Here is a 26149-nt window from a genome sequence, read left to right on the forward strand (position 1 = left end):
AACTTATTTGAAGGATGATCTCTAGATTACCAAAGGAAAGGTTTTTTTTTCTTTTAACACTGGTACTGGTCACCTCTATCAGAATTACTTATGATGTGGGACTTGCCTGGAGGTCCAGTGGCTAAGACTCTGAATTCCCAATGCAGGGGCCTGGGTTCAATCCTGGATCAGGGAACTAGATCCTACAGCTAAGAGTTTGCATGATGCAACAAAGGAGGAAGATCCCACGTGCCACAAGTAAGATCTAGCACAGCCAAGTAAATGCATAAATATTTTTTAAAAAATAAAAAAAGAACTAAATATGATGCTTGTTAAATATACAGGCTCCCTGCCCCACCATTACTCTATCCCAACCAAAATGAAGAAATGCACAACTCTGGGGGTGGGACCCCTGCATGGTTCCCAGTACTCCTAGAGAAAGGTATAAGTACTGAAGTCTGAGAACCACCACCCAAGCGAAGAAAAAAGGAAGGCTAAGCAACTTCACTGTGTCATTCACATCTGTTTATATACATTCTCTCTCTTTCTCTATATGTTCCCATAGTCTACAGAAGCTGAAACTGAGATGAGCTAAGGGCCTCGAATATGAGATGTTTTAAGGATTAAAATATTTAGGAAAACCTATAGAATGGTTGATAGTCATAGCAACCACCAATCCTTCTGTCTCCATTTTTGCCTCAACTTACCTGGTACTTGGGTTTTTGATGAAGCCGGTGTTTATGAAATTAGGGCAGAGACATGTTGTTTTGACTCCGGTTCTTTTTAAGGCACTCAATTCTTCAGTCAGAGCTTTATGAAATCCAACAGCAGCAAACTTGCTTGAACTGAAAATAAACAGAGTTCATAAAATAATTCAAGAAAGCGGCTACATCTATTTAACTCAGATGTCTGTTTTCCTTAGTTAAGTGTGGTGCTCTGCCAAACAGCATGGGCAACATCTGAATCTCAGGCCTGGCCAGGACCCGCTGAATTAGAATCTGCATTCTGGATGACCCTCGGGCAAACTGATAGGCACAGTAAAGTCTCAGAGGGCTTCCCAGGTGGCTCAGCACTGAAGAACTCGCCTGCCAATGTAAGAGACGTGGGTTCGATCCCTGGGTTGGGAAGATCTCCTGGAGAAGGAAATGGCAACCCACTCCAGCATTCTTGCCTGGAAAGTTCCATGGACAGAGGAGCATGGCAGGCTACAGTCCAGGCGGTTACAAAAGAGTCGGACACACTAGCAACTAAAACAGCAAATAACAGCTAAGTCTAAGAAAGAAGCATTTACTGCATCTCAGCATTTATCAGAGAACTGAGTAGGCTTAAATGTCTTGTTAAGAAAATTGGTAGGGTGCTTGTTTTTGTTGTTGCTGTTTCCCTAAAATGTAATGTCACTATAGGCTGTTCATTATTTACTACAACATGTCATGGAATTTATTGGGAAATTCTCCTGGATAAGTCCTGTTCTTCCTTTAAGTCTTAGCTTGACTTCCTCAAATATGCATTTCCGAAACCCTAGTCTAAATTATTTCCCCATCATACAGTAATCTTCAGTTTTCCATGAAGCACATCTTGAATTTGTAATTAAATATTCATTTGGATGAATTTTTTAAATGTCTGACCCCATACCTTCTCTATAATAATCTCTATGACTGTTTTGCTCTCCAGTGAATCCCCAGGGCTTGGCACAGTGCTTGGCCTATAATAGGTGTTCAGTAAATATTTTTCAAGTGAATAAATCAAAATGTAAAGCAATTCTTATCATCATAGTGCCTTCATTTGGAAAGAGAAGGAAATTTTCCGTATTTTAAATGGACATTAGTTTTCCAACTAGGCTTTTAGAGAAAGTAGCATTACTGAAAAATATAAAATCACATACCATATAATTCACTCACTTAGGAATACAATTCAATGGGTTTTAGAATATTATTTTATTAATTTAAAAATTATACAAAATATTTTTGATATAAAATTTACAATTTTAATTATGTTTAAGTGTATAATTCAGTACCATTAATTACTAGATAGATTGCTTTTCTCTAAGCCTGTACAGATTAGCAATTATACAAAGCAAATTCTTGCCAATTAACCTGTGCTTTGGAAAACAGAAAGCTGTGGAAAGTTCTCTTTTATCCTTTTTTTCCTGAAGCTTAGACATTTATTGAAGGCTTAAAAGAAAGATTGCTAGATTCAATTACATAAAATGTAAATCTTCTGTACACAACAGAAACAAAAATAATCGTATCTAAAATTGATTACTATATGCCAGACACTGACCTCAGTTATTCAGATGCATTATTTGATTTAATCCCTTAACAACAATTCTGTGAAACCGATACTATTATGATATCTATTTCCCAAAAAAGAAACTTAGGTAGAGGTGGAATTATAGAACTTGACCAAAGACAAAAAACAAAGTGGTGGAATTAGGCTTTAAATTTGGGCAGCAAATCAGACCTCTAATATGATATAGTTGAAACTTACATCAGCTCCGAACCAAGCTAACGGCTTCCCAGGTGGCACCAGTGGTAACGAATCTGCCTGCCAATGCAGGAGATGTAAGAGACGCGGGTTTGATCCTTGGGTGGGGAAGACCCCCTGGAGAAGGAAATGACAACCCACTCCAGTATTCTTGCCTGGGAAATTGACTTAGTGACTAAACAAAAACAACAACAACCAAGTTAAGAGGTAAATGACAAACTGGTAAAGCATTTGCAACTTATAGGACAAGGATTAGGGTGACATAAGAATTAGGTAAATAAAGGACAATTTTTATAAATGAATGAACATGCTCAGTCATGTCTGACCCATTTTACGATCCCATGGATTGTAGCCTGCCAGGCTCCTCTGTCCAGGCAAGAATACTCGATTGGGTTGACATTCCCTTCTCCAGGGCAAGATCCCTAACTCAGGGATCGAACCCACATCTCCTGCATTGGCAGGTGGGTTCTTTACCACTGAGCCACTGAGGAAGTCAAATGAATAAGACAATATTCGAATGGATAAATACCTAAGGGCATTAGCAGAAAATTTACAAAATAAAAATACCAATGTGTACGAGTGCTAAGTCACTTCAGTCGACTGTCCAACTCTGTGTGACTCTATGGACTATAGCCTGCCAGGCAAGAATACTGGAGTGGATTGCCATGCCCTGCTCCAAGGGATCTTCCCAGGGATCGAATGCATCTCTTACATCTCCTGCACTGGTAGGCAGGTTCTTTACCACTAGTGACACCTGGGAAGCCCCCCAAAACCAATAGATATATGTATATGAAATGTTTTATCCTTTCAGGGGTAATTAATATAAATACAAGATAAATACAAAATACAAGATAAATACAAAATAAATACAAGATAAAAGTTGTGCCTAGGAGTAACAGTAAGGATAGTAGGAAATTTTTTGTTTGAGTTGTTTTCAATGTACAAAATACTTTCATTTTATAGAATTGGACTGGAAATAATTTTAAGTCATATGTCTCAGCTTTAAGAAAAAAAAGTGAGAGAACTTTCAACAGAATTTCTGAAGTATAGGCTAAATGGCAGTTTTCCAAAGTACAGGTTAGTTGGCAGCATTTTCTGGAAGACAATTTGGCAAAAGGTATAAAATTCATTAAAAAAATATGCCATGCTTGAGACTTCTCTGGCAGTCCAGTGGTTAAGACTCTGTGCTTCCACTGCATGGGGTGCGGGTTTAATCCCTTGCTGGGGAACAAAGATCCACATGCCATGAGATAACAGCCAAAAAAAAAAAAAAAATTCTATCTAACTATCTATCTATCTATGCTATGCTCTTAGAGTCAGTAATTTCTCTTTTAATTACTTATCCCAAGGAAATAAACAATCATGTTTCTAAAGATGTATAGTCAAGGACAGTCCCTGGGGTATCCGGTTCATGAAGGCAAATAGTTGGAAAGAGCTGAAAATGTCTGTAGTGGACAGAGGCTGTTTTTGCCTCTGTCAGCATTCATATTCCCTCATTCTGCTAAGATGGCTTTGATTTTGCTGGCTTACACCCTAGTTCAGCAGTTGGATCCACGTTGGTCTAGTTAAGAGTGAACTCCAGGACTAGAACACTGGGAGGTATGGCTTTTCCCCACTGATGCTAGACTTGGGAGTTGAGAAGATATTATTCCAGCAAGGCTGGTAGCCATTCTTGGCAACAGAGAGCCTGCGTAAGATTTCTCCTCTTTTGGTCTGAGGCAGTATACATTTTGTGTTCCTTGCAACTGAAAGAATCTAGAAAAATAAATTATCCAACAAAAACTGAAAATGATGTTGCATATATATATTTTAAATGCAAAATGTTCACTTTAAAAAAAAGATTATGTATGTATATCTTTTTCAAGGTATGACTGTATTTCTACATTAAATACATGGTTATTTCTGTGTGGTGAGATTATTCTGTGTGGTGAGATTATCAATAAATATTCTTCTTTTCTCTTCTACTAAACTGTTTTTTCTGATTTTTCTGAAGTGAACCAAAAGTGCAGAAATATATTAAAACTCATAATTATCTTGAGTGTGTTGAAGGAATTTTATATTTTTGAACTTCAGAATGAACTTGTTTATAGATATATATATATATATAAAAGCTAACAGTGAGTGGATTTTTTACTGCACTATGTGTGTGTGAAAGCATTAGTTGCTCAATCGTGTCTGACTCTGTGATCCCATGGACTGTAGCCCTCCATGCTCCTCTGTCCATGGAATTCTCTATGCAAGAATACTGGAGTGGGCAGCCATTCCCTTCTCCAGGGGATTTTCCTGACCCAGGCAGGGATTGAACCCAGGTCTCCTGCATTGCAGGCAGATTCTTTATCATCTGAGCCAGCAGGAAAGCCCACTAAATTTCTTCTTACTATCAATAACCTTAATTAATATTTTCTTATTCCAAATTATTCTTTTGAATAACATTCCATTACAAGCTAATGATTAGTACTCAATTTTGGCATGTCTTTCCATACTGGTAACTTTCATGCTTATAAATTGACTATATGAATTGACAAAATATATCAGCTAGAGTTTATAGATGAACAAAAAGAACAAACAAATTTGCAAAATTAGTCTAACCATATCCACAGACTGCTTGGTTGTTCTTAGGCAATGGCAAGAGAAGTGATTTTTATTTTGTTCTGTTGTTCATCTACATTTTCTTTCTTTCTCTGTTGGTATATATTTATTTTCTAATAGTTTTAGAAATAAATATAACCTTGACTTGAGTTTTTTTAAAAAAAGATGAAATACTGCTAAAGCAGTCACAGGACAGGTCTATTGTGCCTAGACTACATACTGTCTCTTTTGAAGTAATTAGCCCCTAGCTGGAGAAGGCGATGGCACCCCACTCCAGTACTCTTGCCTGGAAAATCCTATGGACGGAGGAGCCTGGTAGGCTGCAGTCCATGGGGCTGCTAGAGTCGGACACGACTGAGCGACTTCACTTTCACTTTTCACTTTCATGCACTGGAGAAGGAAATGGCAACCCACTCCAGTGTTCTTGCCTGGAGAATCCGAGGGACGGGGGAGCCTGGTGGGCTGCACAGAGTCGGACACGACTGAAGCGACTTAGCAGCAGCAGCAGCACTCCCTTGATGAAAGATAGTTTCAGGTTCTGCTGCTAGGCTCATATGTTTATATGTCATAAGAAAATAAGTTATCCACCAGAGCCTGAAGTGAAGTGAAGTGAAAGTCGTTCAGTTGTGTCTGACTCTTTGTGACCCCATGGACTACACAGTCCATGGAATTCTCCAGGCCAGAATACTAAAGTGGGTAGCCTTTCCTTTCTCCAGGGGGTCTTCCCAACTCAGGGATCGAACCCAGGTCTCCTGCATTTCGGGTAGATTCTTTACCAGGTGAGCCACAAGGGAAGCCCAAGAATACTGAAGTGGGTAACCTATCCCTTCTCCATCGGATCTTCCAAACCCAGGAATTGAACCAGGGTTTCCTGCATTGCAGGCAGATTCTTTGCCAACTGAGCTATCAGGGAAATCCCATATTTATACACATATATATGGCTACATTTACAACTACATCTGTGTTACTTTTAAAATTTAGATACTTAATTCTATCTAAGATACAATTGATAGATAATTGATTAGATACAATTGTATCTAATTGTATTTAGATACAAACAAAAGAGCACATTTGTTTGGTAGAAAACAAATTTGAGCAATATCTATTTACCTACATGGTCATAATTCAACATTAAAGGGTGATAATTTGCTAACATACAGAAACAGCTAACAGCCAACAGGGTGCCTGCAACCAGTAGGATGACCATGGCTATCATGACCTCACAGATCAATTCTCCACATGGGGGAGCACACCATTACTGTGCTCTACTTGTTATAGTAACTTCTTAGTTACTACAATAGCATGGGTTTTTAGAAGAACTATTAAAATTCACTTTTACAACAATTTCATTGTCTGGATGTTTTTAATTTGGAATCCCAGATTATATTCTCTCTTTCTAATGGTTAGTTTCCCCAAAATTACTTTATTAAAATGATTAATATTAACTTTTCTCATCTTGTAAAAATCCTGCCCTCATTTTAATTCCTTGCTGCTAAAAGGGATGAGAAATGCTTGAAGCACTTGGCTTCCTATTGGATAATTTCCCTGCAGCCACCTCTCAAACGGTCAGCCTAGGAGAGGATTAATGATTGATAAGGCTGTTGTGCAAGAGACTTTGTACAACTCCTTCTGCTTATTTCAGCAACACTGGAAGTCTGTGTGTTACTTGCTCAGTTGTGTCTGACTCTTTCGTGCCCCCCATGGACTGAAGACTGCCAGGCTCCTCTGTCCATGGAATTCTCCAGGCAAGAATACTAGAGTGGGTTGCCATTCCCTTCTCCAGGGGATCTTCCCAACCCAGAGATTGAAATCAGGGCTCTTGCACTGCAGGCAGATTCTTTACCATGTGAGACACCAGGAAAGCCTATCATTGTTAACAATAGTCCTCATTACACTCAAGAAATCACACTCAAGTTAAGCACAGGAACCAATGAAAAAAACACATGTTCACATACCAGTAAGCCAGTAAGAAGGGGACCCCAGTATGCCCAGCTGCTGAAGCCACAGTGACAATATGGCCATGATTATTCTTCATCATCTCAGGAAGAAATGCCTTTGTAGTCTAGAAATGTTTTTAATAAGAGAAAAAAAATTATTTCTGATTTGCAAACCCAGTGGGAATATTTCAAAATGAAGTGTATTTTAACATTGTTCATAACATTTCATCAATAAAAAAACCTAGATTAATTTTCATAGGAGAAAAAAAACAAATGTGGCAACATACTGCAGATAGGATGCCCAGATTAGAAAAGCTAAATGAAACAATGAACACTAAAAGCTTTGAGAATCCATCTCAATTAAATTGTTAATTTCTTATGTCTCCAGTTCCTCCACCTTCCAGCATTGATGTCTTCTCTCATCTCATATATTGAACAAGTATAATATCTAGAGTTATTGAAAATTTTACATTTAAGGTGAAATTGTTAGAAAAGAGTTTGGTTATGTCATCAAAATACTGAAGTGACAAAAAATCTTGCAATAGTCACTGAATGCTTTTATACAAAATAAATATTTATTGAGCACCTACTGTATGCTGGGGATTCAGGAAAAAAAACATTTTCAGAAAGACACAAACTTTTAAGGCATAAAAGTATAAAAAATGGATGTCAATAACTTGGGGCTAATAAAATGAAACAATACTGCACTTTCACTAACCTCAATATCCCTTCTTCTAAACTGAAGTAAAGTTGATTTACAATATTGTATTAGCTTCAGGTGCACAGCAAAGTGATTCAGTTTTATATATATATACATATATATACATACTTTCATATTATTTTCCATTATGGGTTATTACGAGGTATTAAATATAATTCCCTGTGCTATACAGTAGATCCTTGTTGCTTATCTGTTTTATGCCTACAGTTTGTTAATCCCAGACTTCTAATTTGCCCCTTCCCTCCCCCTTTGATAACCATAAGTTTTTCTGTGTCTGAGTCTGTTTCTGTTTTGTATATAGATTAATTTGTATTATTTTTCACTTTCCATATGTAAAGGGTATCCTATATTTGTCTCTCTCTATCTGATCTTCTTCACTAAATATATTCTCTAGGTCGATCCATGTTGTTGCAAATGGAAGTATTTTATTCTTTTTATGGCTGAGTAAATTTCCATTCTATACATATTTGCTACACCTTCTAAGTCTCAATTGTGTGTTGCCGGGCACTTGGGTTGTTTCCATGTCTTGGGTATTGTAAATGATGCTTCTATGAACACTGGGGTATATATACCTTTTTGAATTAGAGTTTTCATTTTTTCTGCACATATACCTGGGAGTGGGGTGGCTGGGTCATATGGTAGCTCTCTTTTTTGTTTCTTAAGGCAGTTACATACTATTTTCTACAGTGACTATACCAATTTACATTCTGAGATTACTCATCCCAAACTCACATCCAAGAAATCTTTAAGGGGCTCTTTTATGTAATGGCTATTTGACCAACATTTAGACTCTCTCTCTCATCCTCTCTCTCTCTCTCACCATTTAAGATCTTGAATGGTGAAGTTCCTGATAAAGTTTGCAATTTTGGAACCAGGAAATAATATAAGGCCTGAGTCTTGTGAAAATAAACAGGTAAACTGGGTTCACCTTTTATAGAATCACAGAAAATGACTCAGATAATCTCTAATCCCCCCCTCATCTCTAAACAGATCACAGAGAAATGTAAAAATCTAGCTTAGAATTAAAACATATATAACACCTAAAGTTTATTCTTATTATTAATTCATATTATTCATATTTTTTGAGGGAAGGGAAGTATGATTGATAGGATTTGGTCACAGCATGTAAAATGATTTCTTTGGATGTGAGAGTTGGACTGTGAAGAAGGCTGAGCGCCAAAGAATTGATGCTTTTGAACTGTGGTGTTGGAGAAGACTCTTGAGAGTCCCTTGGACTGCAAGGAGATCCAACCAGTCCATTCTGAAGGAGATCAGCCCTGGGATTTCTTTGAAAGGAATGATGCTAAAGCTGAAACTCCAGTACTTTGGCCACCTCGTGCGAAGAGTTGACTCACTGGAAAAGACGCTGATGCTGGGAGGGATTGGGGGCAGGAGGAGAAGGGGACGACAGAGGATGAGATGGCTGGATGACATCACTGACTCGATGGACGTGAGTCTGAGTGAACTCTGGGAGTTGGTGATGGACAGGGAGGCCTGGCGTGCTGCGATTCATGGGGTCGCAAAGAGTCGGACACAACTAAGCAACTGAACTGAACTGAACTGAACATAATATTCTCGGTATCTGGAGAAAATGTCAGTATTGGTTTGATTCAACCTTATGTCTGCTGAAAGCTTCACTTTAAACTTAATCCTTGGGTTACACAAAAGGGATTGTTTTTGGTAAAAGAAATCATACTTACCCAGAAATGTGCAAGGATATTAACTTCAAAAGTCTTTTCAATCTGAGGGTCTTGTGTAGCGAACAAGTCTGATGTGTAGACTACACCAGCGTTATTTACTAAAATACTAACATCTCCAACTTCTGCCTTCACCTTCAAACATAAAATTAAAATATTTACAACATTTAGAGGTCTGGGAATAGGTCTGCATGCAATGACTCTTAACGAAGTATAACTCTTTCTATTACGTGTGAAAAAAAAGTCATTTTGTAACCTATGCGTCAAGTGGGGAAAAAGATTTTTTTTTAAGTACTTAATTTCAAAATGGCCCTGCCTGTAAGTCTAATAGGCAGAAATTTTCTTTTGCAATTCAGTCTTTTGACTTTGGTCTCTATTGATTAGAACCCAAGAGGCATTTGGCTAACAAAAACCTAACCAGTGACAGATAAACAACAATTCACAGAAGGGTGAGCACTTCAATGAGGATCTAATGCCGTCGATCTGATAGGAGGCGGAGTTCAGGTGGTCAAGCGAGCGATGGGGAGCAGCTGTAAATATAGATGAAGCTTCACTTGCTCAACCACTGCTCACCTCCTGTGCAGCCTGGTTCCTAACAGGTCATGGACCAGTACCCACCCCCTTCCCAGCAGCTGGGGGACTGAAGGAGAGGTGGAATGTAGCCCATTAAAGCCTTTCACTATGCAATGCATTTTACACGATTGCATTATTTATCCCACTGAAGTCTCACCATTCTATGAAGTAGTAACTCTTATATGCTCATTTTAAAGGTCAGAAACGTGAAACATAGAAGGGTTATTTCTTGCCCAAGGTCATGTGGATATCTAAGGTCACATGGAGATGAGACTCTCCCAGATTATCTAACTTCAGAGCCCAAGATAAGCCACTTCAGACAGAAAGGAAGTCGGAAGGAAGGCTGGTCAGCACATCAGGAGGACATGAGTGTGTCACTGCTGAACACTCAGCAGTCAGAAATGAATTTCATCAGGTTGTATGTAAATTACTGAGTGGTCAAGCTGAGTGGTCTGGCCCTTGACAAACACTTGTGTGTACCTGTATCCACATCTCTAGCACAATATAAAAACTGTTGTTCAGAATAATGCCCCTAAGTTATTGAGAAAAACGGACATTTTGTGTGGTTGAACTGATGAAGCTGCCATTATGCCTCCAAAGTAACAGGACTCAAGATATAAATTCATGACTTCCCTTGTGGCTCGGACAGTAAAGAATCTGCCTAAAATGTAGGAGACACAGGTTTGATCCTTGGGTCAGAAAGATACCTTGGAAAAGGAAATGGCAACCCACCCCAGTATTCTCTCCTGGGAAATCCCACAGACAGAGGAGCCTGGCAGGCTATAGTCCATAGCATTGCCGAGTCAGACATGACCAAGCACACACACACACATCAGGGACAAGATATAAATTACTGTTTTATATTGCCAATGACACTCTTGACCTTATCTTCATCCTTGAGCTCCTCATCATCACATAATATCCCACCCTAGGGCTTTCACATTTCTTAATAATAAAAGCAGGCTGAGAGTTTAATTGTTTAAGTTGCATAAAAACCAAAAGAGCTACATTAAAAAGCCTATGTCAAAATATCTGATAATCACATCTCCATTGTGTAAACTCTGCTTAAGTATATAGTTTATCTTGGAATAATTTTAGTAAAAACACAATAATTAAAACACATGGAATAGGTTCAAATAATAAAACTATCTTTTCCAGAAAGCCTTTGCCCAGGTAAGTCTGGAAATCAGTGTATTCCATTTTAGGTAACTAGTAAATCCCCTTAACAATGGCCAATAACAAAATTACATAGATAGTACTGGCGATTCTACTAATTGGTGATTCTATTAGATTGATGATTCTATTAATACTAACAACTATTCTTACAAAGTGGCTACTAAGTGCCAGGTACTTTTCTAAGAAGTCTGCATCATTAATCCAGTTAATCCTCATAACAACCCTATGAAGTAGATACTGCTGCGATCCCCATGTTGTAATTGAGAAAAGTTAGGCAGAGGAAAAAGAAAGAAAGACCTTATATATTTAAACTGTAAGTTTGTTGATTTTTAAAAAACCTTTTATATAATAAACTTCAGTATAATAAACACATCCATTTAAAGTGTATGATGAAGAAAAAAGGCACAGAGAGGTTAAGCAACTTGCTCAAAGTTGCACAGTTACTATTAATTGAAAGAGCATTCATCTGTATGAAGGAGAATCACTGTTACCTTAAGTAAAACAGTCATTGTTAAATGCAGATAAAATATCTGCATTTTTAACAAATGTTTAACAGATATTTAACAAAATGCAGATATTTCTTACCTACAGGCCTTGCTCTCACTGCACCTTTTTCTGGGAAAGCCATTTCCCATCACTTGCCTGGGTAAATTCTACTTATTCTTTTGACTTAGCTCAGGCATCACTAATAATAAAGAGGCATCCATTTGAAAGTAAAAATTAAAATCTAAAAATAGAAGTTGGGACTTCCCTGGCAGTCCAGTGGCTAAGACTCCTAGCTTTCAAAGCAGGGAGTACGGGTGTGCTCCCTGGTCGGGGAACTAAGATCCCACATGCCGCACAGTGTGCCCAATAAAAAAATGAAGAGAGAGTAAAAAGGTTCCCAAATCTAACATTTCCTAAACAAAGAGATTCTGAAGTCTAGTAGAATTGGATTCTTCATACTGTACTGAATCAGAGTATCTAGAGGTGAGGTCCAGGAATGTATATTTTAAAGAATTTTCCCAGGTCCAAATGACCTTTCTACCATTACAGTAATTAGTTAACAAGGATGTGCATAAATGCATTCGGCGTAAAACCCTAACATGTGTAGCACATCTTGGTTGTATATAGAAGAGGAAAATAACTTTCTAGCTTTCTAGAAAAAGGTTTGTTGTTGTTGTTCAGTCACTAAGTCATGTCCGACTCTGCAACCCCCATGGACTGCAGCACGCCAGACTTCCCTGTCCTCCACTATCTCCTGGAGTTTGCTCAAACTCATGACCATGGAGTTGGTGATGTCATCCAAGCATCTTGTGCTCTGTTGGCCCCTTCATCTTCTGCCCTCAATCTTTTCCAGCATCAGGGTCTTTTCAAACGAGTCGGCTCTTTGCATCTAGTGGCCAAAGTATTGGAGCTTCAGCTTCAGTGTCAGTCCTTTCAGTGAATATTCAGGGTGATTTCCTTTAGGATTGACTGGTTTGATCTCCTTGCAGTCCAAGGGACCCTCAAGAGTCTTCTCGATCACCACAGCTAGAAAGCATCAATTCTTCGGCACTCAGCCTTCTTTATGGTCCAACTCTCACATCTGTACGTGACTACTGGAAAAATCATAGCTCTGACTATGTTGGCAAAGTGATGTTTCTGCTTTTTAATAAGCTGTCTAGGTTTGTCATAGCTTTTTGTAGATTTACATATGATCAAAGCCTGATAAACAGTTCGGTTTATCCTAATTTACTAACCCAGTTCTTTGAGCTTCAGAAGATCCCGTCAGTGATTTTGCAGGTCATCAAAGATTCACCTGCAGCACAATTAGATGGGCAAAGTTTAAGTGTGGAGGGTGCTAAACATGCAGATTCCCGGGTTCAGCCCTTGGCCAACTACAAGAAAACCTCTGGTGTACATATTTTAAAAAATACTTATCTATTTGGCTGCATTTAGGCCTTGGTTGTGAAACCAGACTTTTCTCTTGTTGCCTGCTGGCTCCAGACTGCACGGCTCAGTAGTTGCAGCGCCCTGGATTAGGTGCCTCACGACATGTGGGATCTTTGTTCCCCAACCAAGGATCTAACCCATGTCCCCTGCACTGCAAGGCAGATTCTCAACCACTGGGCCACCAAGGAAGTCCCCGGGGTGCATATTTATTTTTACCAAGTTCCCCGGAAAACTCCAGAACACACTACAGTCTGGGAGTCTCAGTTCCAGGTTCGGGGCCTGCCACTGGCTCGCTGGACAACCTTGGAGGAACCACAAAACTTCTGTTTACTTTGCCTACATCATAACTGCATCATCTCCCAAATCCTCCCCAGTTCTGGCATGATACGATTGGAACCAAATTTAAAGGAAGTTTACCTTCTTCGCAGAGCTGTAAATATCTTCTCGGTTACTACAGTCTACCACAAAGGTATGAGCCTTCGCACCCAGTCTCTTGCATTCGGTGGCTGTTTCCTCAAGTCCATGCTGCAAAAAGCAACGAAGGGCAAGAAGAACAAGATAAATGACATGAGCAGATTATACACACAGCTGAAAACAGCTGAGGGTATTCAGATTCTCTGGTCTAGGACTGGACAAGAATTTAACTGATGTATTTTTGACAGGGATATAGGCACACTTCACTCTCGGTACTACAACTAGTTTCTCTTTATTTGGAACTGAATTGAAAGCAAGCTTTTAAAAGAAGACAAAAGTCTTAAAATACTGAGCGTGCATTCATGAATTTCACATACTCTTTTAAAGGTAATTTCTACTGGAGTATAGCTGCTTTACAGTGTTGTGTCATACTCTGTGACTCTATGTATGTGTGTACACCATGTTCATGCTAAGTCACTTCAGTAGTGTCCGACTCGTTGGGACCCCATGGACTGCAGCCTGCCAGGCTCTTCTGTCCATGGGATTCTCCAGGCAAGAATACTGGAGTGGGTTGCCATGCCCTCCTCCAGGGGATCCTCCTGACCCAGGGATTGAACCCTCATCTCCTATGTCTCCTGATTGGGAGGTGAGTTCTTCACCACTAGCACCAACTGGTAAGCCCTGTGTATTCTGTATCAGGCTTTAAAAAATGATATTGAGATTTCTTTCTATGTCACTAAAAACTATTCATGAATATCAACTTCTGGCTGCAAAATACATAAATAATAAGTTAACTACAGTTCATCCATTCATTCAGTCATCCATTCCTCCAACATTTCAATTGTCACTGTGCTTAGCAGAACCTGCAGACACACATATGAATGAGATAAAATCCAGATTTCAGCAAGCTCAGTTCAGTTCATTTCAGTCGCTCAGTCGTGTCCAACTCTTTGCGACCCCATGAATCGCAGCACGCCAGGCCTCCCTGTCCATCACAAACTCCCGGAGTTCACCCAAACCCATGTCATTGAGTCGATGATGCCATCCAACTATCTCATCCTCTGTCATCCCCTTCTCCTCCTGCCTTCAATCCTTCCCAGCATCAGGGTTTTTTCCAATGAGTCAACTCTTCACATGAGGTGGCCAAAGTACTGGAGTTTCAGCTTCAACATCAGTCCTTCCAAAGAAATCCCAGGGCTGATCTCCTTCAGAATGGACTGGTTGGATCTCCTTGCAGTCCAAGGGACTCTCAAGAGTCTTCTCCAACACCACAGCTCAAAAGCATCAATTCTTTGGCACTCAGCTTTCTTCACAGTCCAACTCTCACATCCATACGTGACCACTGGAAAAACCATAGCCTTGACTAGATGGACCTTTGTTGGCAAAGTAATGTTTCTGCTTTTGAATATGCTATCTAGGTTGGTCATAACTTTCCTTCTAAAGAGTAAACGTCTTTTAATTTCACAGCTGCAATCACCATCTGCAGTGATTTTGGAGCCCCCCAAAATAAAGTCTGCCACTGTTTCCACTGTTTCCCCATCTATTTCCCATGAAGTGATGGGACCAGATGCCACAATCTTCGTTTTCTGAATGTTGAGATTTAAGCCAACTTTTTCACTCCCCTCTTTCACTTTCATCAAGAGGTTTTTTAATTCCTCTTCAAATAAGCAGGGTAACAATATACAGCCTTGACATACTCCTTTTCCTATTTGGAACCAGTCTGTTGTTCCATGTCCAGTTCTAACTGTTGCTTCCTGACCTGCATACAGGTTTCTCAAGAGGCAGGTCAGGTGGTCTGGTATTCCCATCTCTTGAAGAATTTTCAGTGTAGTAAACAACATAAAATAAGTATAACATTTAGGTAGTGTTAAGCTCCTTAGTCATATCTGACTGTTTGTGACCCCATGGTCTGTAGCCCACCAGGCTTCTTTGTCCATGGGATTCTCCAGGCAAGAATACTGGAGTGGGTTGTCATTCCCTTCTCTAGGGGATCTTCCCGACCCAGGGATTGAACTTGGGTCTCCTGCATTGCAAGTGGATTCTTTACTGTCTGAGCCACCAGGAAAGCCCTAACATTTAGGTAGGACCATATGAAATTGCTACTTCTTTGGAATAAAGGACTGAATATTGGCAGTTTCATATGGTTCAAAGTAATTTATTGTGTTAAGTATAATAATATAAAGAGAGTTATGGGAATAAGGAGGAGGAGTGTGCAATGTCATTCTAGAAGAGGCCCCTGAGCTGGTGAGGAGAGCAGGCAGGCAGAAAGAGGGGAAAGGGCATGTCAGCAGTGTAAGCACAGGGCTGGCAGGAGAAAGGTCCTACAAGATAAGCACCAGTAGACTGTTGTTGTTGGGTCATAATGTTCAAGGCCAGCAAGAGTCCAGATTAAAGGGCAATAGATATCGTATTACATTTTATCCAAAAAGTTAGTGTAGAACCACTGATTAAATTACAGAATCGAATTTGTGTATTCTGTTGATTACTCTTTCTAATGTATGGAGGATAGGGACCTCCCTGGTGGTCCAGTGGTTAAGAATCAGCCTTGCAATGCAGGGGACAAGGGTTCAAATCCTGGTCGGGGAATGAAGATCCCACATGCGGAGAAGAAACTAAGCACGCCTGTCACAACTACTGAACCTGTGTCCGTAAGCCACAATGAAAGACCCCCCATGATGCAACAAAGACCCCACGTGCTGCAATGAAGACACGACACAGCCAAACAAACTTGTTAAAAAAAATGTACAGAGGACAGACTTTAGGGGTCAATACTGAAGGAAGAGAGAAAAGTTAGCAGGCAGTTTCAGAACAGATGATAACATGTTTGAATTGTGGTTCCAGTTGAAAGGGTGTAGAGAAGAAAACAATCTTTAAAATGTATCTCCAGGAGGCAAAAGCATCAGGATTTGGTGACTGGATGAAAAAGGTGGGAGGGAATCAAGGCTGATGCCTTAATTTTCAGTTTTGGTCCTTGGCTACATGTCAGCTGGCAATCACAAGAGAGCAGATTTGAGACAAGCAATGATGATCTCAAGTGGGGGCATTGCTTTTGAGCCACCTTAAATTCAGGATCAGATGGTAGGGTTCTGTTTTTTGCCTCACCAAAAGAAGCAACGAAGTGAGCTAGGATCCAGGTTCCCTGACCAGAGATGGAACCTGTGACCCCACACTAGAAAGGCAGGGTCTTAACCACTGGACCACCGGGGAAGTCCCTGTCTTTGTTTCTGTCTTTGCTTGTTTGTTGGCTTGCTCTTGATCCACTGTTTAACTTTTCTATGAAGAATGTCTCAAAAGACACCCTGGGGAGAGGTTCGGTCTGTGACCTGTATGCCCAGACTATTTTCAGCTAGTACACGAGTGGACAGGCTTACTACACTGACCTCAGCAAATGCAGTAACAGAATTTACTACATTTTTCCAGGGGGAAATGGGTAAACAGAACACCTGTGTGCAAATTTGCTGGGAAACAGCAATTGCTCTTGCAGAAAAACCAAATTTGGACAGCTAAGGAAAGAAGTAGCAGTTTGTGCGGTGAACTTATTGGGGCAGTTAAAGGAAACAGGGTGTTTTCCCTTTGCCGAAATCTCCTACACAAATTGTACTCAATAGTTTATTGTGCTGAGGAGCACTTACTCCCAAAGAGACATCAAGATAGCTCAGGAGGAATTCCCTGGCAGCCCAGCGGTCAAAACTTGGCGCTTACACTGCCAGGGTCCGGGTTTGATTCCTGGTCTGGGAACTAAGATCCTACGAACCAAGCAGCATAGCCAAAGGAAAAAATAACAAGCAAAAACAAAGAAATATCTCAGATAACCCTTATCTTGGGCTTCCCAAATGGCTCAGTGGTAAAGAATCCTTCTGCCAATGCAGGAGATGTGAGTTTAATCCCTGGGTAGGGAAGATCTCCTGGGGAAGGAAATGGTAACCCACTCCAGTATTCTTGATGGACAGGCCTTAGCAACTAAACAACAACCCTTAGGTTACTTTCCTGTATCTAACAGTCAGCTTTTAACACTTTCCTGAAAAGTATATTTTATTAATGTGGAATATACATATGATGGAATACTATTTACCCTGCAAAAGGAATAAAATTTTGACACATGCTACAAAATGGCTGAATCTTGAGGATATTAAGCTAAGGGAAATAAGCCAGATACAAATGGTCAAATATTATATAATTCCAGTTATCAGGCTGCAGTCCATGGGGTTGCGAAGAGTTGGACACGACTGAGCGACTTCCCTTTCACTTTTCACTTTCATGCATTGGAAATGGAAATGGCAACCCACTCCAGTGTTCTTGCCTGGAGAATCCCAGGGACGGGGGAGCCTGGTGGGCTGCCGTCTATGAGGTCACACAGAGTCAGACACGACTGAAGTGACTTACAGCAGCAAGCTACCTAGAGGAGTCAAATTCACAGAGATAGAAAGTGGAATGGTGGCTACCAGGGGCTAGGGGAGAGAGAAGTGGGAAGAATGTGTTTAATGGTAGAGTTACCATTTGGGATGATGCAAAAGTTCTAGAGATGGGCAATAGAGATCATTGCTTGACATTTATGAATGTATTAATACTTAACGCCACTGTACTTAAAAATTGCTAAAATGAAAAAATTTATGTTATATATATATTACCACGATTTAAAAAAAAGGATAAAAAGCATATTGACTGATTTGGGGGGTGGGGCAGGGGCGGTGGGTCTTACCTTTATAAGATTCAGGCCTTATTTGGAGCAAATTTTATAATAAAATCCATTTACTATTTATTTTATTTTCAGAGATTTGCTCATTACTGGTTGGCTTTCTCTGTCAGTGGACAGTGTGTAGAGGCAAAGAGGTCCTTCCTTTACATCTGCAGCCTCACTTTTCCTAAATTTCCTTGGTCTTCCTCTCTTAGGGCCTAGGTCTCCTTTCTACCCCTTCTGAAGTATGCAACAAATTTAAGTTCTGAATTCCTCCAGAAAAAAATTTTAGACAGTGTCCAGGTTTATTGCATGCTCAGTTGCTAAGTCATGTCTAACTCTTTGTGACCCCCTGGACGGTAGCCTCCCAGGCTCCTCTGTCCATGGGATTTCCCAGCAAGAATACTGGAGTGGGTTGCCATTTGCTACTCCAGGGCATCTTCCTGACCCAGGGATCAAACTCAAATCTCCTATGTCTCCTGCACTGGCAGGTAGATTCTCTACCACTGAGCCACGTGGGAAGCCCTGATAGTAAATCATTAATGTCCGCTGAATATTTAACTGAATAACTGACATAAACTTCTTTTGATAGTTGGGACTGATATTTGCATCACATTCTTGTGGTGTTATATGCAGGAAGACATGAACAATAGTTTGCAGTGTAGCATTATTTGCAGAGAATTAAGAAAAAAATGAAAACAACTCCAAATATTCATCACTGTGTGACTAGAGAACTAAATTTTAGAAGATTCATACAAAGTCATATTGTACAGCATGTAGAGCTAGAAATAAAAACTTAAAGACCAAAAAAAGAAAAAAATAGAAAGAAAAAATATTGGGACTCTGCTGGCAGCCCAGTGGTTAAGAGTCAGTGCTTCTACTGCAGGAGGGTCAGGTTCAATCCCTGATCAGGAAACTAAGATTCCACATTGAAAAAATAAAAATAAAAAATAAGCAGACTTGCAGAAAGAATGCATTCCTTCCTTAACATTTTTCTCAGCACAGTGGAACTCCTCATCATTTTTCAGGATTTCCCTTGGTAACCTTTTTTGCCCTGATGTATTGAATTCAGTTGTCAAATTTAAATCCTGGGCTCTTCTTTAGTCTTCGTGAATCACTCTTTGCCCTCTATCCCCAGTACTAAAACCTTCTGCCTATTACCTAGATGACTAACCATAATGTTTTTCTGATTCTTTCTAATACTATTTTCCAATTCTTCATTAATACACTTTATCATTCAAAAAAATTTTTGTTGTTGTTGTTCAGTTGCTCAGTCATTTGTGAGGCTTTTGGCAACCCCTTTAACTGCAGCACGCCAGGCTTCCCTGTCCTTCACTATCTCCTGGAGTGTGCTCAAACTCATGACCATTGAGTTGGTGATGCCATCCAACCATTTCATCTTCTGTTGCCCTCTTCTCCTGGTCTCAATTTTCCCAGCATCAGGGTCTTTTCCAATGTGTTGGCTCTAAGCACCAGGTGGCCAAAGTACTGGAGCTTCAGCTTCAGCATCAGTCCTTCCAATGAATAGTCAGGGGTGATTTCCTTTAGAATTGACTGGTTTGATCTTGTTGCTGTCCAAAGGACTCTCAAGAGTCTTCTCCAGGACCACAATTCAAAAGCATCAATTTTTCGGTGCTCAACCTTCTTTACAGTCCAACTTTCACATCTGTATATGACTACTGGAAAAACTATAGCTTTGACTATACGGATTTTCGTCGGCAAAGTGATGTCTCTGCTTTTTAATCTGCTGTCTAATATATACTATGTGCTCACTCCTTATTGTAAATCTATCTTTCCAAGCTTCCCTAACCAAGTATGGGGGTGAGAATGGTCAGGAAATAGTAGACTCGAACTTCCCGGGTGGTCTAGCTAAAACTCTTCACCTTCCAATGAAGGTGGCGCGCGTTGGATCCCTGGTTGGGGAATTAAGATCCCACTTGCTGTGCAGTGCAGTCAAAAGAAAAAAGAAGTATGGGATTATCTGCATAAAACAGAATGAATCATTCATGGTGTTAGCCTCAGAATAAAAAAGGAGAAGACATCCTCAATCCCTCCCTAAATTCAAATTCTTTTGTAGACTTCATGATGAATATGAAGACCTCTGTCCCTCACATTCTGAGATGGATATTGTTGGAGACTGTTGGAGAGCTGGAGATTGTTGGAGAATTGGAGATAGTTGGAGAGTTGGAGACTGTTATCCTTGCCACTTGAGTTAACCCTTGAAATTGCCCCGGGAACAATCTTTGTTCCCTAGGTGAAAAGCAATGGCACCCCACTCCAGTACTCTTGCCTGGAAAATCCCATGGATGGAGGAGCCTGGTAGGCTGCAATGGGGTTGCTAAGAGTCGGACACAACTGAGCGACTTCATTTTCACTTTTCACTTTCATGCATTAGAGAAGGAAATGGCAACCCACTTCAGTATTCTTGCCTGGAGAATCCCAGGGATGGGGGAGCCTGGTGGGCTGCCATCTATGGGGTTGCACAGAGTCGGATACGACTGAAACGACTTAGCAGCAGCAGCAACAGGTGAAAAGCATTTGATATGGCCCCTCCCTACCCTTTCAATTGGGTCCTAAAACAATCTTAAACTCTCTTTGACATTCTTTCTCATTCTCCACAGATCTACCAGTCCAGAGTTTTACCTCTCCAGGTTCTGCTGCCTGGCCTGCTTGAAATTTCCACCTACTCTCCTTCCCCAGTCAGATTTAGTGTTCTCAGACTTTCATAATTTTAAAATCTGTAAGCTCCATGAAAAGTAGATGGGTGAATATACGAAACTAGGACTGTCAAAATTTTATTTAGCCAATTAAGGATGTTAAAAACTAACACAGCAGCTATTTATATGTACGATCACTATAATTTCATTAAATAAATAGATATATATAGATAGAAGGGGATGACAGAGGATGAGATGGTTGGATGGCATCATCAACTCAATGGATATGAGTTTGAGCAAGCCCCTGGAGATAGTGAAGGAATAGGGAAGCCTGGCGTGCTGCAGTCCATGGGATTGCAAAGAGTTGGATATGACTGAGTGACTGAACAATAGATTCATATCTGTATGTTGCAGGAAGGGGGACCCCTTCCAGGGCCTTGTCTAACAGTTGGAAATGAATTGTCCGAGGAGACACATGTGCTGACAAAGCAAGAGATTTTATTGGGAAAGGGCATCCGGGTGGAGAGCAGTAGGGTAAGGGAACCCAGGAGAGCTGCTCTGCCGTGTGGCTCGCAGTCTCGGGTTTTATGGTGATGAGATTAGTTTCCGGGTGGTCTTTGGCCAATCATTCTAATTCAGAGTCTTTTCTGGTGGCTCACGCATTGCTCAGCGAAGATGGATGCTAGCGAGAGGGATTCTGGGAAGTGGACAGACACTCGGTGTCTCCTTTTAACCTTCCCTGAACTCTTCCGGTTAGTGGTGGCTTATTAGTTCCCTATTCCTTATCAGGATCTCCTGTCATAAAACAACTCATGCAAATGGTTACTATGGTGCCTGGCCAGGGTGGGCGGTTTCAATCAGTGTGCTTCCCCTAACAACTATACATAATCCACCAAAGAGTAGAAAGAACATAATCTCAAAGTAAAAGATAAATTATTTAAATTAAATGAATTTAACATAATACATGCTCCCTATATTATCCTTAATTTTCTGACCACTTCTGCTACTACCAGCTGGGTCTGACAAGCCGACATTATCTCTTACCTGAAGTGAAGTGAAGTGAAAGTTGCTCAGTCGTGTCCGACTCTTTTCAATCCCATGGACTATGGGGTCCATGGAATTCTCCAGGCCAGAATATTGGAATGGGTAGTGGTTCCCTTCTCCAGGGGATCTTTCCAACCCAGGGGATTGAACCCAGGTCTCCTACATTGCAGGTGGATTCTTTACCAGCTGAGCCACTAGGGAAGCCCATCTCTTACCTGGATAGTCTCCTATCTGCTTTCCCTGCAACCCAGTAGCCAGAGAAACCTCTTCAAAGAAACTGGGTTCCAAACGCTCCACTGGCTTCCCTAGTAAAAGCTGAAGCACAAATGGCCTACAGGAACCTTCATGATTGAAGCTGCTGTTCCTTCAGTTTCTAGACCAGAGCCATCCCACAGAAATATAATGTGAGCCACATATATTTAATTTTAACTGTTCTAGTAGCACATTAAAATTTTTTTAATTTAGTTCATTTTATATAACTTTGCAACCCCATGAACTGTAGGCTACCAGGCTCCTCCATCCATGGGATTTTCTAGGCAAGAGTACCGGAGTGGGTTGCCATTTCCTTCTCCAGGGGATCTTCCCGACTCAGGGATTAAACCCTAGTCTCCTGTATTACAGGCAGATTCTTTACCGTCTGAGCCACCAGGGAAGCCATGCGTACCTAAAGCACATCCTAATTCTGCCAGGTCACATTTCAAACACTCAACAGCCACAAGTGGCTGGTGGCTAATATTTACTATTGCACCCAAACAGGAGCACAGAGCTTTCTTTCACTTCTCTCCCTTCTGTGCCAGGCTTTGCCTTTGTGGATCCCTCTCTGCAGAGATAACCCAGGGACTCACTGTATCCTCAGCCTCTTCTGACTTTGACTCAACTGCCTCCATCTTGGTGAGGCCTTCTGAATAAGATCAACACTCCCACCTCTGCCATCCCACAGTACAGGCAGAGTCCCTATCCCCTTTCACGTTTTATTTTTCAATTGTACTGAACAACATCCAACAATTACATATTTTAGTATATAGTGTTTATTGTCCCTAGCTCATAACGTTTTCCTCACTGCTGTATCCTCAGTTCTGCATTAGAACAGTGTCTGGCAGATAGTAGGTGCTCAATAAATATTTGTTGAGTAATGGAGAAGGAAATGGCAACCCACTCCAGTATTGTTGCCTGTAGAATCCCACGGACAGAGGAGCCTGGCAGGCTACAGTCTGTGGGGTCGAAAGAGTCGGACACGACTTAGCGACTAAACCACCACCACCAAATATACTTCACTCCAGATTAGAAAAAGGTTCGTACAAACTAGCACCAGGCTCTGGGAGTCACGAATCCAGACGCATAAGCAAACTTATACATCTTTGAACTTTAGCTTAAACTTCATTATGTGGCGGAATAACTAACACTTAGTGTGTTAACCACGTGGCAGACACTGCACTACATGCTTTGTGTGTGTTATTTATTTCCCATCCCTCTAAGGAAAGTATGCTTATTTTATTGCTTTTGCAGTAAAGGAACCTAAGGCTCTAGGAAGCTACCCACGATGATGAGTAAGTTAGCCATGAAGTGTGGAGTTCATCTGACCACACCACTCTGCCTGCCACTTACTGCTGTGACCACGTCCAGAGGAGGTTGGGCCTAGTTTCTACCTTTCACTCACATGTAATTATTTATGTTTATTTCCCTATGAGATTGAGAGCAGAGGACTCTATCTCTTGCTTGCCACTGTGTTCTTAACATCTGGGCAACAGACAGTGAATGGTATTTGTTGATGGCATCTCAGTCACTCACTGGGTAGCTCTTGTGCATGTGTGTTAAGTTGCTTCAGTTTTGTCAGACCCTTTTTGACCCTATAAACTGTAGCCTGCCAGGCTCCTCTGTCCATGGAATTCTCTAGGCAAGAATATTGGGGTGGATTGCCATGCCCTCCTCCAAGGGATATTCCCCACTCAGGTATTGAGCCCACGTCTCCTGCGGCTACTGCATTTCAGGTGGATTCTTTTCCTCTGAGTCACCAGGGAAGCCAGGTTAGCTCTCGGCCCCCTGAATTCATTTATAGCATTGGATATTGTGTAAGGGATGGTGTTTCTTGGCATCGTGTGGCTCTCCCAAACCCCTTTGTCCATCCAACACTGGTCAAATAATAAAAGGTAAGAGTCTAAGTCCATCTCCCTTCCTTCGGGTACACCTTTTCTGGGAATTACATTGAAAGTTGTTGGTTTTTTTTCATTGTTTTTAACTAAAAGGTGATTTAAAAATTTCTCTTGGAAATTACTATGACAGAGTAACGTTGCTTTCTGTTGGGTATCTTTTAAACGTACTTAGTAACCGTAAGATTTTTCTCTTAATAGGTGCAAACCTCTTTTTTAATACACCAGCTAAAACTATGACTTTTCCTACAGGATAAGATAGAGGGATCAGGGACTTCCCTGGTGGTCCAATAATTAAGACCCCACCCTCCCGATGTAGAGGGCACAGGTTTGATCCCTATTTGGGGCACAAGTTTGATCCCTGGTTGGGGAAGATCCCACATGCTGCCCAGCAGTCAAAAAATAAAAGCCAGAGGGATTAGTGAAATCAGGTTTAAAGAGTTGGACATGTCTGAGCAGCTGAACTGAACTGAAGATAAATTTACAATGTCAAATTAGTGATAAGCAGTACCTGGAAATCTTACATCCTCTAGGTTCGTTTATCATGTGAACATCAACACATTGAGTATGTTTTCCCCCTTCTATTTCCTACCTACTTAACAGAAATGCTGTAAGGGGCTGTTGCCAGCAAAATGCACCACAGATCAAAGGAACTAGAAAGTAAAACACAGGAAGCACTATTACCTTATTTATATCCCACAGGACCAGCTTGCACTTAAGTTTGGCAAATTCGTAGGCAGTCTGCCTGCCAATACCGTGTCCAGCTCCGGTAATAAGGACAATCTCTCCGGTGACTGATTTTCTCTTCTTAGGAATAAAAAGCTTCAGGAGAGACTCTACGATGCAGACGAGCAGAAAGGGCAGAAGCAGGAAGCTGGCCAGAAAGAACTGCATCCTTTTTTGTTGCTGCGAGCTTTGGGTATATTTCGTTTTACCAGTCATTCTAAATTGCTTCTGGGAGACCGTTCCGTTAAAGACTGGCGAGCACAAAAGCGAGAACAAGGAAGGGCTCCTTTATCGCAGAGAAACAAACAACTCCGAAACCGCTCCTTCCGCTGGGCTGGGCTTGGCTAGGTCTTTGGCAATTGGCTCAGGCTGCAGTGCGGAGAGACTGCTCGCCAGCTCAGAAATCTGGGAGGGACAAAACCCAGCCAAGAGCGAAGCTTCTAGTTGTGGGTGCGCCTCCGGGCTTATCTTTTCCTCACCTTCTCTTGGTCTCGCGGGCTGACCTTGGAGGGTTAGTTGCCACTTGTTTTGGTAAATGTGATCAATTCCTTTTAAAGTTACAAGGATAACTGCCAGTGTCCTCAGTTCAGAGGCTTTCTTGAAACTTGACGGTTCCCCCACCCTGGTTAGGACTTTCCCGGTGGCTCAGACAGTAAAGCGTCTGTCTACGATGAGGGAGACCTGGGTTCGATCCCTGGTTGGGAAGATCCCCTGGAGAAAGAAATGGCGATCCACTCCAGTTCTATTGCTTGGAAAATCTCATGGACAGAGGAGCTTGGTAGGCTACAGTCCATGGGGTCGCAAAGAGTCGGACACGACTGTACTACTTCACGTTCACGTTCCACCCTGGTTAAGGGATGCGGATGTGGTTTCTTGTTTAAAAGGAATCTCGGGAGAAGGCCAATTGTTCTTGCTGGCTGAGAAAAGGACGCTATACCAGATTTCAGTTTGAATTCTGCACAGGTTTCTGGAGGACGAGGAAGTTTTGTCCTTTCCTTTCAAGGGCAGCAATAATCAAGCCCCAGAAACATTCTGATCATATCTGGGAAGACTGTTTCCACAAGAAAGAACAGGATTTGGATAAGGTTTTTGTTCTTTTTGTTTTTTTTTTCTTCACTCCATCTATTAGAACTTGCAAAAAACATATATTATGCTTTAGTTATTGTATCTTTATCCAGGTTAAAAGCATCATTGCCCCCAGATAAATAATAAAGTGGGAAGAAGATCACCTTGCCTAAAGATTACCTGTGTAATCTTGTTTAGTAGCTGGTGTGTGTGAGTATTCAATATATAAGTGGTGATTTAAACAAAAATCTTACATATTGTTTATTGAAATAAAAGACCCAAACTCTGGTCTCGTGTGAAGGAAGAGCTTAATAAATGTCCCTTATATGTATTTTAAAAATTCAGTTCTTT

The 26149-nt window shown here is 40.9% G+C and overlaps 1 protein-coding gene across 1 annotated transcript in view; it reads right to left on the minus strand.

Moving 5' to 3' along the window:
• Positions 1 to 25037, minus strand: part of HSD17B11 (hydroxysteroid 17-beta dehydrogenase 11) — a 51754-nt gene extending 26717 nt beyond the window's left edge. Inside the window, exons 1-5 of the mRNA XM_005904475.3 lie at positions 24692 to 25037; positions 13488 to 13595; positions 9411 to 9542; positions 7008 to 7114; positions 687 to 824 (exon numbers count right to left, since the gene is read on the minus strand). Of these exons, the coding sequence (XP_005904537.1) occupies positions 687 to 824; positions 7008 to 7114; positions 9411 to 9542; positions 13488 to 13595; positions 24692 to 24949 (743 nt within the window). The 5' untranslated portion in view covers positions 24950 to 25037. The remainder of the gene's footprint in view (positions 1 to 686; positions 825 to 7007; positions 7115 to 9410; positions 9543 to 13487; positions 13596 to 24691) is intronic.
• Between the last annotated feature and the right edge of the window lie 1112 nt (positions 25038 to 26149).

This window comes from Bos mutus, chromosome 6, assembly GCF_027580195.1.
Source record: "Bos mutus isolate GX-2022 chromosome 6, NWIPB_WYAK_1.1, whole genome shotgun sequence".
Lineage (NCBI taxonomy): Eukaryota > Metazoa > Chordata > Mammalia > Artiodactyla > Bovidae > Bos > Bos mutus.